This window comes from Jaculus jaculus, chromosome 9 (assembly GCF_020740685.1).
Source record: "Jaculus jaculus isolate mJacJac1 chromosome 9, mJacJac1.mat.Y.cur, whole genome shotgun sequence".
NCBI classification, from domain to species: domain Eukaryota; kingdom Metazoa; phylum Chordata; class Mammalia; order Rodentia; family Dipodidae; genus Jaculus; species Jaculus jaculus.
The window spans coordinates 87035546-87050368 of record NC_059110.1 but is presented as its reverse complement, the minus strand read 5'-3'; the positions used below and the strand labels follow the sequence as shown (position 1 = coordinate 87050368).

Below are 14823 nucleotides of genomic sequence, written 5' to 3'. Positions count from 1 at the left end.
AACCTAAGCCAAAAAGAGTTCACTCTCTTGCTTGGCTGAAAAGGGGGAGGGGAGATAGAGAAAATCTTCATATCTCACACACACATGAGAGAGAAAGCAAAACATGAGAGCTCAAGTCAAAAGAGCCCTTTCTTCTTCACATAGGGTTCAGAAAAGATTAAGAAAAAGTAAAGGACTGATGACTTAAAGAGAGATTGCCCATGTAGTAAAACAAGACATCATCCGAAACAAAATACATGTAGAAAGCAAGCAGGAAAATGTCCACATAGTAAATCCTCTCTCTCCCAGCTGGGAAGTGGGAGAGAGACGTATACACTTGTATTCAGGTGGGACCTTGGGACAGAGGGGACCAAGAAGCTTACACATGTGGTTAGGCTCTTTTTCTTTCTGACATTTTATTTATTATTTATTTGATAGAAAGATGGGGAAGAGAGAGTGCACACCAGGGGCTCTTGCCACTACAAACTCCAGATACTTGTGCCACTTGGTGAGTCTGGATATAGGTGGGTGCTGGGGAATCAAACCTGGGCTATCAAGCTTTGTAAGCAAGAGCCTTTAACCATCGAGTCATCTCTCCAGCCTCTGGTATTTTCTTTTTTCTTTCTTCTTCTTTCACCTCCTTCCTCCCCCAAGGCAAAGTCTCGCTCTAACCCAGGCTGACCTGGAATTCACTATGTAGTCTCAGGGTGACCTCAAACTCACAGCAGTCCTCCTACCTCTGCCTCCTCAGTGCTGAGATTAAAGGCATGCACCACCACGCCTAGCTTATTTTATTTTTATTTGTTTATTTATTTATTTAAGAGAGAGAATGTAAAAATAATTTTTTTAAAAAAAAGGGCTGGAGAGATGGCTTAGTGGTTAAACGCTTGCCTGTGAAGTCTAAGGACCCTGGTTCGAGGCTCGACTCCCCAGGACCCACATTAGCCAGATGCACAAGAGGGTGCACACATCTGGAGTTCTTTGCAGTGGCTGGAGGCCCTGGCATGCCCATTCTGTCTCTCTCCCTCTCTCTTTCTGCCCCTTTCTGTCACTCTTAAATAAATAAAAATAATTAAAAAGAGAGAGAGAGAGAGAGAATGGACATGCCAGGGCCTCCAGCCACTGCAAACAAACTCCAGATGCATGTGCCACCTTGTGCATCTGGCTTATGTAGGTACTGGAGACTTGAACATGGGTCCTTTGGCTTTGCAGACAAGCACCTCAACCATTAAGCCATCTCTCCAGCCATATTTTATTTTATTTTTATCATAAAAGAACAAAGTTTCATTTGTAGCCTTTCCTTGTGGGCACACACAATAATTCCACAAAGCTGGTCTTCACTGCACAGGAAGGAAATGATTGCCAACTCATTGGACCATACTCCATTCCTGAGGCTTCCACTAATCCACTGACCTGTGGCAGGCCACTCCCTGTCCCTTCCTTCAGTTGCCCCATTGAAAAAGAATGGGCTCACTGAACACGCTTTTAGACTCTCATAAAAAAATGTGATCCTTCTATGCAGAAAATGCCAACTGTTTTGTGTCCAGTTTCAGACATCCATAGGCTTCTGTAGCCTTCCCACTCCCCAGAGGACATGAATTTTCTGTTTGATAATCAGAGGGGAGTGTGTCTTTGGCTAACCTCTTGTCTATGGGCCTCAGTAACCTCAGCTATAAAATGGTACTCTAATCCTGCTCTCCATAGACACATTGTGAGTCCTAATTGAGAAAGAGGCATTAGTTATGCTGGAGAGATTGCTTAGTGGTTAAGGCACTTGCCTACAAAGCCTAAGGACACAGGTTCTATTCCACAGAACCCAGGTAAGCAAGCTGCATAAAGTGGCACATGAGTCTGGAGTTCATTTCCAGAGGCTGGAGGCCCAGGAGTGCACATTTTCTCTTTACCTGCCTTTTCCTCTCTCTTTCTCTCTCCCCCTGTCTCCCTCTCTCAAATAAATAAATAAATAAATTAGATATTTGAAAAACACAGGCATTAGGAATTGGAGAAATGGCTCAGAGTTTAAGGCACTTGCCTGAAAAGCCTAATGACTCTGGTTAGATTCCCCAGTACCCATGTAAAACCATATGCACAAAGTGGCATAAATATCTGGAGTTTGTTTGCAGCAATTGGAAGTCCTAGCACACTCATTCTCTCTCTTTCTATGATTATAAATATTTAAATAATTAAAAAAACATGTGGGCATGGTGGCACATGCCTTTAATTCCAGCACTCGGGAGGCACCCTGAGACTACATAGTGAATTCCAGGTCAGCCTAAACTAGAGTGAGAGCCCACCTCGGAAAAACAACAACAACAAAAAAGTTTAGGGCTAGGGTGGTACAGTATGTGGGAGGTGCTTAGCATGTGGGGGCCCAGGTGTCCCATTCCCAGAGCTGGAAAAAAAAAAAAAAAGAAAGAAAGAAAGAACGAAAAAGGATCGCTTTTGAGTTTGAGGCCACCTTGAGACTATGAATTCCAGGTCAGCCTGGGCTAGAGTGAAACTCTACCTCGAAAAAAAAGAAGAAGAATTGTACAGAATCTCTGTTGTTTTAACTCAGCAGGGTTGCCTCCACTTCACCTGAGGCCAGCAGCAGACGAAAAGAGGGTCTTCACTCTCCATGATTCCCCACACGCAGCATAGGGCAAAGGACTAGGAGAGAGGGCGGAGCCCGGGCGTTGTGGGCGTGGCCTGAGGTGGGGCGGGGCCCGAGAGACCCAGGGGCGGGGCGTGGAGCCCGGGATCGGCTCTTCAAGGGCGTGGCTTCCGCGGAGCATCCTCGCGGGCGGGAGCCAGGGGGCTGGAGCGGCGCTTTGTTCCGGCCGCCGCCTCCCCTTGCGCCTGAGTCCATCTTTTGGTCTCCGCTCCCTGCATCCCGGTCCCCAACCGCGCTACGCCCCCAAGCGGCCTTGCCTGGTCCCCCATCCTTCCTCCCTCGCGCGTCTTCCCTCGCCCCTCCTCCGCTCTTCTCCCGAGAGCGGGGTCGCGACGCCGAGTACCACCCCGCCAGCCCGGCATGTCCCCCGTCGCCCCGCGCCCATGGTCCTGACGCTGCTCTTCTCGGCCTACAAGCTGTGCCGCTTCTTCGCCATGTCGGGTCCACAGTCCTGCACTGCCGAGCGGCTGACGGTGCCGGGGAGCGATCGGTGCGGCGGCGCGGGCCCGTGGTGGGCCGCAGGCGGTCGGGGGTCCCGCGAAGTGTCGCCTGGGGCGGGCGCCGAGGTGCAGGGCGCCCTGGATCGTGCGCTGCCCGAGCTGCAGCAGGCGCTGTCGTTGCTGAAGCAGGCGGACGCACCGCGGGCTGTGGACGCGGGCTTGACCGAGGTCTTCCAGCTAGTGGAGGAAGCCTGGCTGCTGCCGGCCGTGGGCCGCGAGGTGGCCCAGGGTCTGTGCGACGCCATACGCCTGGACGGTGGCCTCGATCTGCTGCTGCGGCTGCTGCAGGCTCGGGAGCTGGAGACCCGCGTGCAGGCCGCGCGCCTGCTGGAGCAGATCCTGGTGGCTGAGAACCGGTGAGGACGCGCCCGCTGTCGGGTAGAGCGCGCAGAGGTGTGGGCGCCAGGGCAGCCGAGTGCCCGGGTCTGACCTGTGTTTGGCCCGGTGACTTTGCCTACCTCGCCTCACATACCTGTATCCATAGGTATCAGCCTGTTCCGTTTACAAATGAAGAAACTGGGGCTTGGGAAAGTTTAGTCCAGAGTCAAACAGAACTGATGACGTCATGAGGATTCATTCCCAGAGGTAGTGGTGGGGAGGGGGAGTGGAGGAGAATGTAGTCTTAGTCCCTAGTTCAGTGCCTACGAGATGACATCCTGCTGCTAATGCCCTTCTAGATCCAAAGCTCTTACCCTGTGCCTGGTGCCCTTCTATGCCACCCTCTCCCCAGACCAGCCATGATCTCATTCTGCAGCTGCTGACCAAGAAACAGAAAGTTTTCGGGTGGGAACAGAGGAAAGTGAGATGCAGACGCAGAAGGGGCCAGAAAAGATGTACACTTGTCTTCCCCACATGGTACCAAGGCTCCATAGGAGCGAAAAAACTGGGCCTCTCCTTTGCCTACTTCTTGGGATCTCCCCGAAACTATGAAAAGCCACGAGGATTCATTTTCCCTCTCCTCTGTCACAGGCTGTCCCACTTCAATTTCTCACAGCAGTCTTAGGCTTCTCAGCTTAAGAGAGTTTGGGAACGTAATTTTCAGCATGCAACCCTCATGGGTGTTCTGGGAATGGGCTATGGGTATTTTCTTTGCTGTTTTCAAAAAGAAGAAACCACCTTGTGATCAGTAAAAAAATAATACAACTGCATGAATGGAACCTTTTAAACTGGGAAACCAGCTGAAAGATAGGGTTCTGCGTGATCAACCTCCCATTTTACATCAGATGCCCTGGCGGGGAAGAGCCCTGGGTTTGGAAGTCTGGCAAACAGTCAAGTGGAGTGTGTGCTCATTGGGTGTGGTGGGGCACAGGGTGGCTGGTGTTGCCTCGGTGTGTGCGTTGGACAGTTAGAACTAGAACCTTAGGAAAGTGGACGCAGCCAGAACCTCAGGCGGTGGGGTGCATGATCCAAACACACTGATACTTCTCTCAAGGCTGAAACTGACAATCTTTCTGTTACTGAGAGGAGTCACTAAGGTGACCTGTCCCATGAAACAGCAGCAGACTGCGCTGGACTTGCTTCAGGACCAAGGACAGAGCACAGATCGCCTGGTGCCCAAGTTCTTCAGAAACACAGGGGCTCTGCACCCCCTGCACACCACTCGGGGCAACATTAGAAGGGAGACAAATGGAGTGACACAATGAGATTTAGATTTACAAAGTTGGGCAGGAGAGATTTCTCAGTGGTTAAGGCGCTTGCCTGCAAAACCTAAAGACCTGAGTTTAATTTCCCAATACTCACGAAAAGCCAGATGCACAAAGTGGTGCATGTATGTGGAGTTTGTTTGCAGTGGCTGGAGACCCTAGTGTACCTATTCTCTCTGTCTGTCTCTCCTCTCTATCTCTCAGGTTGCAAATAAATAATTTCTAAAGGACCATTTATATTCACAAACCCTTTTTCTTTCACCAGACCTTCCCACAGCCTCCTCTAAAAGAAGGTTCTTTATCTGTGCACGCACCTCTTTTTGCCATACCCTTTCTGGGAGCTATGGTATTCCCCAGGGGACTGTTGTGCCCACTGCCCAGGATCCTAGATCACTTTATCTCACCTACAACTTCCAACAGGACACACCTCTCCAAACCTGAGCCCATAATACCCAGTGAGGGACCCATTTGACTGCCAGCCCTTTACATTTACAGTTCATGGGGGACCACAATGAAGGTCTCTTCAGGGAGACTAAATAACCTCCCCCAGATTATGTGATGAATAACAGAGGCAATTTTTATTTAAAAACAAAACCACTGCACACAAATTTAGAAGATTTAATGGTATATAAAAGGTACACAGATAAACATTCTCCCCAACCAGGCCTCCTTCTTGGAGACAAACAACTGAACAAGATTCTTGTATATCCTTCCAGAGGTCTATGCATACACAAACATTTGCATGTATATGTAGATCATATATACATGATCATTAATGTATAGTCACAAGTGAATAATTTTCCTCTACTTTGTACCTGAGATTTGAATATTCCAAAAGTTATTCCAATCATTAGTCCATAGAATTGACCAATTAACTAATAGTTTTCACATTCAGCAGTTTTTTATTATTTATTTATTTATTTGAGAGAGAGAGAGAGAGAATGGGTGCACCAGGGCCTCTAGCTGCTACAACTGAATTCCAGATGCATGCATCACTTGTGCATCTGGCTTACATGGGCCCTGGTGAATCAAACTTGCAACCTTTGGTTTTTCAAGCAAGCTCCTCGACCACTAAGCCATCCCTCCAGCCCACATCCAGCAGTTTTAACTTTCGGAAGGTTCCACAGGTCCATAGGGACAAGTGAAGGTTAGAAGTGAAGAAACTGTGAATAACCTTCTAGCTGCGAATAGATGTTCCTGAGCAAGCCCTTCCCTTTACTGGGCCTTCAGTTAGCCCTCTGAAAATGAGAGCGTTGCTCGGTCAGTTGTTACTGCTCACAATTGTGCAGAATGGGCGTCTGGCCACATTACCTCAGCTTTCCTGGGCTTGACAGTCAGGGGTTTCAACTTCCTCACACTGGATAATGTTGTCAAGCTCCTTGCTTGTGAGTCCCCATTGATCTGTGCCACACTCTTGGAGAGACTGCCTGCTGTCCAGGTTAACTGTCCCAGCCTGTAATGTCATCCATAGTGTTACAGGACATTCAAAGACCTATAGTCTTCAACCCTCTTTATTGTAAGCCATCTGATTTTGCCCACCTGCTAGGTGGGAAGTAATCCCTGTGGTGGAAATGTTGATTCTTCTGGTTACTATTGGTTAGAACTTCTCTTTATGTTTGCTTACCTTTTGGACTTCCTCTTTTCTTTTCTTTTTTTCTTTTCCTGAGGTAGGATTTTCTTTAGCTCAGGCTGACATGGAACTCACTATGTAGTCTCAGGGTAACCTCGAACTCACAGTGATCCTACTACCTCGGCCTCCCAAAGTGCTGGGATTAAAGGCGTGTGCCACCATGCCCGGTGCTAGTGTTCGTCTTTCCTATATTGTCTACATCCTTGGCCCATTTTCTATTGAATGTGATGCGATTTAAAATTACTTTGTTTTTGAGGTAGGGTTTCACTTTGGCCCAGGCTGACCTGGAATTCACTATGTAGTCTCAGGGTGGCCTCAAACTCTTGGGAATCCTCCTACCTCTGCCTCCCAAGTGCTGAGATTAGAGGTGTGCACCACCACACCCCCCCCCCTTTTTGATGTAGGGCCTCACTCTAGCCCAGTCTGACCTGGAATTCACTACGTAGTCTTGGGTGGCTTTGAACTCACAATGCTCCTCCTATCTTTGCCTCCCAAGTGCTGGGATTAAAGGTGTGCACCACCATGCCTAGCTTTATTTGAATTAAAAAAATATTTTGAGCCAGGTGTGGTGCCGTAGCCTTTAATCCCAGCACTTGGGAGGCAGAGGTAGGAGGATCACTATGAGTTCCAGGCCACCCTGAGACTACATAGTGAAATCCAGGTCAGCCTGAGCTGGAGTGAAACCTTACCAAAACAAAACAAGACAAAACAAAACAAAACAACAAACAAAACAAAACAAAAATATACACACACACACATAATATATATGTGTATATACATATACACACACATATATACACATATAATATATATGTGTATACACACATACACACACACACACACACACACACACACACACACATATATATATATATATATATATATATATAATTTTATTTATTTATTTAAGAGAAAGAGGTAGAAAGAGAGAGAGAGAATGGGTGTGCCAGGACCTCTAACCACTACAAATGAACTTCAGACACATATACCACCGTATGCATCTGGCTTATGTGGGAGTCTAACCTGGGTCCTTTGGCTTTGCAGGCAAGCACCTTAACTGCTAAGCCATCTCTCCGACCCTTGTTTTATTTTTTTGAGGTAGGGTCTTACTCGAGCCCAGGCTGACCTACAACTCACTTTATAGTCTCAGGCTGGCCTTGAATTCACGGAGATCCTTCTACTTTTGCTTCCTGAGTGCTGGGACTAAAGGTGTGCACCCCATGCCCAGCTTGCTGCCATTTTATTTATTTATTTGGTTTTCCGAGGTAGAGTCTCACTTCCCAGGCTGACCTGAAATTCACTATATGATCTCAGGGTGGCCTCAAACTCATGGCTATCTTCCTACCTCTGCCTCCGAGTGCTGGATTAAAGGCGTGTGCCGGGCTGGAGAGATGGTTTAGCGGTTGAGTGCTTGCCTTGAAGCCTAAGGACTCTGGTGCGAGGCTCAATTCCCCAGAACCCATGTTAGCCAGATGCACAAGGGGGCACATGTGTCTGGAGTTCGTTTGCAGAGGCTGGAAGCCCTGGTGCACCCATTCTCTCTCTCTCTCTCTCTCTCTCTCTCTCTGCCTCTTTCTCTCTCTGTAGCTCTCAAATAAATAAATAAAATAAACAAAAAAAATTAAAGGCGTGTGCCACCACACCTGGCTTCACAATCATATTTTTTTAATGTGTTCTTATTTATTTACTGAGGAAAGAGAATGAGCATGCTTGGATCTCTTGCTGCTGCAAACAACCTCCAGATGCATGCAACACCTTGTTGCATGTGGCTTATGTGGGTCCCGGGAAATCGAACTGAAGTCCTTTGGCTTTGTAGGCAAGTGTTAACCTCTAAGCCATGTCTTCAGCCCTCTCTGCCCCTTATTCTCTCTCAAATAAATAAAAATGAACTCCAAGCCTGGTGTGGTGCTGCACACCTTTAATCCCAGCACTTGAGAGGCAGATTAGGAGGATGACTGTGAGTTGAAGGCCACCCTGAGACTACATAGTGAATTCCAGGTCAGAGTGAGACCCTACCTCAAAAAATCATCATCATCATCATAATTATTATTATTATTAAAAGAACTCCAGATGCATATGCCTAGCTTTATATGGGTACTGGGGAATTAAACCCTGGGCTGGTAGGCTTGGCAAGCAAACACCTTTAACCATGAGCCATCTCCCAAGACCTTGTCTTTTTGTGGGTGTGGTTACTTTGACTATTATGTATTTATTCTCTATTTAGGTAAACCCATGTTGGGGAAATAGTTCAGTTTGTCAAGTGCTTGACTCACAAGTATGAGAACCTGAGTTTGATCCTTAGAACCTACTTTTTTTTTTTTTTTAAAGCTAAGCATGGTGGCATCCACCTGTAATCACAGTGCTGTAAAGGCAGAGACAGGCTGGTCCCTGAGGTTTTCTGTCTGGCCTACCTAGCCTACTTGGCAAGTTTCAGGCCACTGAGAGACCCTGTCTCAAAAAAAAAAAAAAAAAACAATAACGAAAAACAGCCAGGTGTATGGCGCATGCCTTTAATCCCAGCACTCAGGAGGCAGAGGTAGGAGGATCGCCGTGAGTTTGAGGCCACCCTGAGACTACATAGTGAATTCCACATCAGCCTGAGCTAGAGTGAGACCCTACCTTGAAAAACCAACAACAACAACAAAATCCAAGAACAGAAGAGGCAGATAACACTTGAGGAACAATACCTGAAGTGGTCCTCTGGCCTCAACAGGTACCCACACACTCACAAATAAATAAATAAGTTCCCCCTTTTTTCTGGCTGGTGTTAGACATTGCCTTATTTCTGGCCTTTTCATTTTAAATATATTTTTATTAAATATTTTATTTTATTTATTTATGAGAGAGAAACAGAAGGACAGACAGACAGAATGGGCACACCAGGGCCTGTAGCCTCTGCAGATGAACTCCAGACACATGTGCCATCATGTGTACCTGGCTTACATGGGTTGTGGGGAATTGAACCTGGGTCCTTAAGCTTCACAGGCAAACGCCTTAAGTGCTAAACCATCAGCCCTATTTCTAGCCTTTCTCTTCCTCAAACATGTCAATTCATCAGCCTTAGGTCCTTTGTCCTGATTCTTCTCTCTCCCTGTTATGCTATTCATTCAGATATATATAGGCAGGTTCTCACTGCTCATTCTAGTTACAATCACTGTGTAGCCCAGGTTGGCTTCAAACTCATGATGATCCTTCTACCTCAGCCTCCAAAGTACTGGGATTATAGGAATGAGCCACTGCACCCATCTTCTTTCAAATACTGGAAGGCAAGTGTCTCGATATTATTTCTCAACTATCACCTTATACTCACCTCTTCATCAAGCATGTTCTGTGACCATTATCCCATTGTGAGAGCAGCATACTATACTGTCAATCTTGTTCATTTATTCGTTACTCACTTATCATTAGCCTTCTTATTAGCCGAGGATAAGCTCCAGTCAGACTTATTTAGTACTTAAAATGGGTCTCCCTCGTACACACAATAGGGCCTCAACAAGTGTCAGTTGAATGAATAGGAATGGCCTGGTGAGGAAAAGTTTGAAGGCGAGGCTGAGTGGCGTACTTCTAGTGACACGTCAATGAAAAGTTCCCATTTGTTGCATTTTTACTATGTGCCAGGCACTGTGCCACACATTTACATGACTTATTTTATTAGTCCCGCTAGTAATCCTATGAGGTAGGTGTTATTTTCCTATTTAAGAGACTAGAAATTGAAATGGACTTATGAATGAAGGTGCCCAACGTCCTCAGTTACAAAGTAGCATAGACCTGTTCACACCCCAACATGCCTGGTGCCATCTGACTTCCAAAGCCCCAGGCCTGAAAGACTGAGGGGCTCGGTTGAAGAGTTGGAGGTTTGCTACTTCTCTAAGAGAGGAAGTGGCTGTGGTCGGGTCAGAGGGCCAGAGGTGAGGGTGGGAGGCATAGAGGGTAATGGTGTCCCCCATATCTCCTATGACTTTATTGAGGCTCAGAAAGGTTAAATAGGGGGCAGAGAGACGGATCAGCGATTAAGGTGCTTACCTGCAAAGCCTAACAACCCTAATTTAATTTCCCAGTACCCACATAAAGCCAGATGCACAAAGTGGTGCGTGCATCTGGAGTTGGTTTGCAGTGGCCAAAGGCCCTTGAGCGCCTATTCTCTCTGTCCCTTTCTAGCTCTCTCTGCTAGCAAATAAACAAGTAAATAGAAAGTTTAAATGGCCAGGCTTCCAACAAACAAACCAAGCTCCTGGGGGGCTGCAGCTCCACGGTCCCCTTTCCTCTTTCTCCCGGCAGGGACCGCGTGGCACGCATCGGACTCGGCGTGATCCTGAACCTGGCGAAGGAGCGCGAACCAGTGGAACTGGCGCGGAGCGTGGCGGGCATCTTGGAGCACATGTTCAAGCACTCAGAGGAGACGTGCCAGCGGCTGGTGGCGGCGGGCGGCCTGGACGCAGTACTCTTCTGGTGTCGCCGCACAGACCCGCCGCTGCTGCGCCACTGCGCGCTGGCCCTGGCCAACTGCGCGCTGCACGGGGGCCAGGCGGCGCAGCGGCGCATGGTGGAGAAGCGTGCCGCCGAGTGGCTCTTCCCGCTCGCCTTCTCCAAGGAGGACCAGCTGCTGCGGCTGCACGCCTGCCTCGCCGTGGCCGTGCTGGCCACCAACAAGGAGGTGGAGCGCGAGGTGGAGCGCTCGGGCACGCTGGCGCTCGTAGAGCCGCTCGTGGCTTCGCTGGACCCTGGCAGCTTCGCGCGCTGCCTGGTGGACGCCAGTGACACGAGCCAGGGCCGTGGGCCTGACGACCTGCAGAGCCTGGTGCTGCTGCTCGACTCGTCGCGCTTGGAGGCCCAGTGCATCGGGGCTTTCTACCTGTGCGCGGAGGCTGCCATCAAGAGCCTGCAGGGCAAGACCAAGGTGCAGGTGCAGGGTGGCTCAGGGGCTTAGGGAGCGTCTGGGAAGGTTTCTCACAGGGCCTTCTCAGACCTTCAGCGGGGACTTGAAGTACACGAAAGAATTAGGCGAAGCAGGAGGAAGGTTGAAGGCCCCGTCACTCGGGCAGTGAAGATTCAAAATTGTGCTACTTGACCTCTGGTGGCAAGAGGAAGATGCTGTTTTACAGAGATCAGTCTGGCTGCTGCTAGAACTGGGGCTGGCAAGGCTAAGATTGGAGGCAGGTGGAGGGGGGTTGAGAAAGTGGAGGCAGGCAGAGAGAAGCAGACAGATGCTAGAGGTGTTTAAGGCCTGGGTTTTGGGGCTTGGTGCTTGGCAGAGAGGGAGGGGCGGAGGGTGACTCCTGGTCATGAATAACAGGAGAAACTGGATGAGAGACAGACAGATCGGAGTAGGGGGAGGGAAAGAAATTGAGTTCCATGGGCCATGTTGAGTTTGGGGTACCCGAGAGATAACCATTTTAGCCACCTGGATCTGGGGTGTGGAAATAAGATGGCAGTGGAAATAGAGGCTTGGGGTAGGACATTAGTGTCACCTGAGTTTCAAAAGGTTCCCATGGGCAAGATCTAAACCCAGCCGGTGCCTGCTGCCTTGTTACATGACCTTGGCATCTAGTTCCTCCTTTTTGGCCTGTGGAGAGCTGAAGGAATTGGGCCACAGCAGCAGCTCTTCCCCTCCATGTGGACTCATGATAGTTTTATTAGCAAAAGTTCGTGTTTTTTTTAATTACAGATTTGAGATTATCCCTATAATGCCAGTCTTTAAAAATTTTTTATTTATTTATTTGACAGAGAAAGAGGGAGAGAGAGAGAGAATGGGTGCGCCAGGGCCTTCAGCCACTGCGAACCAACCCCAGATGCACGTGTGTCCCCTTGTGCATCTGGCTAACGTGGGTCCTGGGGAATTGAACCTGGATCCTTTGGCTTTGCAGGCAAACGCCTTAACCACTAAGCCATCCCTCCAGCCCTAATGCCAGTCTTTTCTTTTGCATTCTTCTGGAGGCCTTTGGGGATTGGTGACAGTTGATGAACAGGGAGGGGGCATAACCCCCCTGACCTACCCTATCTGCATTGTAGGTATCATATGATGGTGTCAGAAGGCTGTATCTCAAAAGCGGTTGCCATCCCTCATCTATGACCCTGCAGATCAAAAAGAGACCGCTAGGGGTGTCTGGGCATCTTCCAATGCCCAGGATTCCCAAAGTTTCTGATTCTTCCTTGCGCACCCTAGTTGAGCCTAGGGTAGTACTTGGCAGAAAGCATATCACTCATTGTGCCTTGGGAGAAAGACGGGAGGGGGTGTGGGGAGTAAAGACCAAGAATTGCATCTGCAGGACAGCCCCAACCACTAGCTCTGTCTCTTTCCCATCAAGGTCAAGTGAGTGCAGTTCAGCAAAGGCACACTGAACCCCTATTCCATGTCCTTCATTGTGCCACGTGTGGGGCTCCATTACAGGTTAGGTCATATTCTCAACTGATGGTCCAGTGGATGTTGCATCATCAACTGTGTGGTTCAAGTCTTAACTTGAGATGTGGGCATGTCTATGGAGGAATCAAAGCGGGCTGCATTAGAAGAGGTGCTGATCAATTTGTATACCCAAGGATAAGTGGAATTCCCACCAGGCCAGAACAGCTAAGAGTTTGGAAATAGTGTGGGTGAGACTCAAAAGATTTGAGAGGTTGGTGAGGAGAGCTGGCAGCATCCGGATGGGGCTACCGTGCGCCACCTTGCGGTCATAGTGAGAACGCTGACTTTATCCCAGTGGGGATGTGCTAGCAAGGGACAGGTGCTGTCAAGGGCGAGGGAGCTGTGTGGCGCGCGCCGTTAGTCCCAGCACTCAGGAGAGAGAGGTAGGAGGATTGCTGTGAGTTCGAGGCCACTCTGAGACTACACAGTGAATTCCTGGTCCGCTTGGGCTAGAGTGAAACCCTATCCTGAAAGGGGTGGGGAGTGCATTCTTCCGGGAGAATGCACAGGACTGAATGACTTAGTGATAAGGGCCTGAGTAGGCGGATGTTGGGACTCTACAGAGAGAAGAGGGAAGGGATGGGACGAGACTGGGCTGGGGAGCTGGTGATCCTCAGACCTCGTTGTCGCAACCCCTTCCTAGGTGTTCAGCGACATCGGTGCCATCCAGAGCCTGAAACGCCTGGTGTCCTACTCCACCAACGGCACCACGTCGGCGCTGGCGAAGCGCGCGCTGCGCCTGCTGGGCGAGGAGGTGCCGCGGCGCATCCTCCCCTGCGTGGCCAGCTGGAAGGAGGCCGAGGTCCAGACGTGGCTCCAGCAGATCGGCTTCTCCCAGTACTGCGAGAACTTCCGGGTAGAGCCTCTGGACGATCGTCTCCCCTAGACTGAGCGGGGGCGCATCCCGGAGGCCACTGCTCGCACGCCCGCGGCGCCACGGTGCCTTTCTGGGGTGGGAAACTGCACTCAGCCACCCTTGGGGTCCCATCGGCCTCCTCCATTGCCACCTCCAGTTTCCTCCCTTGCATCTTGCGCCGAGGGCGGAGAGCAGAGTTCCTCACACCTTGGTCCCTCCCCCAGGAGCAGCAGGTAGACGGTGACCTGCTTCTACGGCTCACCGAGGAAGAACTCCAGATCGACCTGGGCATGAAATCGGGCATCACTCGCAAGAGGTACGGCGCCCCCGGCCCGCCCCAACCAAGTCTCATTGGCATCTTTCTGTGGCCACCAGCCCATCCGAGTCAGAATCTCAACTTCTCCTTTTTTGGGGTGTGGGGACAGGTTCTTTAGGGAGCTTACGGAGCTCAAGACCTTCGCCAACTATGCTACATGCGACCGCAGCAACCTGGCTGACTGGCTGGGCAGCCTGGACCCGCGCTTCCGCCAGTACACCTATGGCCTGGTCAGCTGTGGTCTGGACCGCTCCCTGTTGCACCGTGTGTCCGAGCAGCAGCTGCTGGAGGACTGTGGCATCCGCCTGGGCGTGCACCGCACACGCATCGTCTCTGCCGCCAGAGGTCAGCCCGACCACCTGCGACCCTCCCTTGCCCCCTTCCCCCTCAGCCCCAGTCCAGAAAGGGTGAGGGGAGGCTGGGGTGGAGGCCCAGGGTCTCCCTAGTGTGTGACTTAGCAACCACTCTGGGTCTGACTGATCTCTGAGGATGTACAGGTGAGTCCCCTGTTTGACGTGGGTACCAAGGTAGAGTAAAACAGGTATACAACTGAGCAAAGAGAATGCCTGGGACTCCAAGGGGAGCTCAGAGGAAGCACTGACTACGCTTTACCCAGCTCCATGCCTTTAATCCCAGCACTTGGGAGGCAGAAGTAAGAGTATCACTGTGAGTTCGAGGCCACCCTGAGACTACATAGTGAATTCCAGGACAGCCTGGGCAAGAGTGAGACCCTACCTTGAAAAACAAAACAAAACAAACAAACCCAAAAAAAGTCCCAGGGGATAAAATAATAGCTCCTCTGGAGAGTATGTCATGAACAATTTTGATTTTGTTGTTGCTGTTGTT

The 14823-nt window shown here is 49.8% G+C and overlaps 1 protein-coding gene across 1 annotated transcript in view; it reads left to right on the top strand.

Moving 5' to 3' along the window:
* The first annotated feature begins 2730 nt into the window (after positions 1-2730).
* Positions 2731-14823, top strand: part of Sarm1 (sterile alpha and TIR motif containing 1) — a 32678-nt gene continuing 20585 nt past the window's right edge. Inside the window, exons 1-5 of the mRNA XM_004664602.2 lie at positions 2731-3488; positions 10684-11302; positions 13449-13661; positions 13886-13977; positions 14087-14322. Coding sequence (XP_004664659.1) covers positions 3016-3488; positions 10684-11302; positions 13449-13661; positions 13886-13977; positions 14087-14322 — 1633 coding nt within the window. The 5' untranslated portion in view covers positions 2731-3015. The remainder of the gene's footprint in view (positions 3489-10683; positions 11303-13448; positions 13662-13885; positions 13978-14086; positions 14323-14823) is intronic.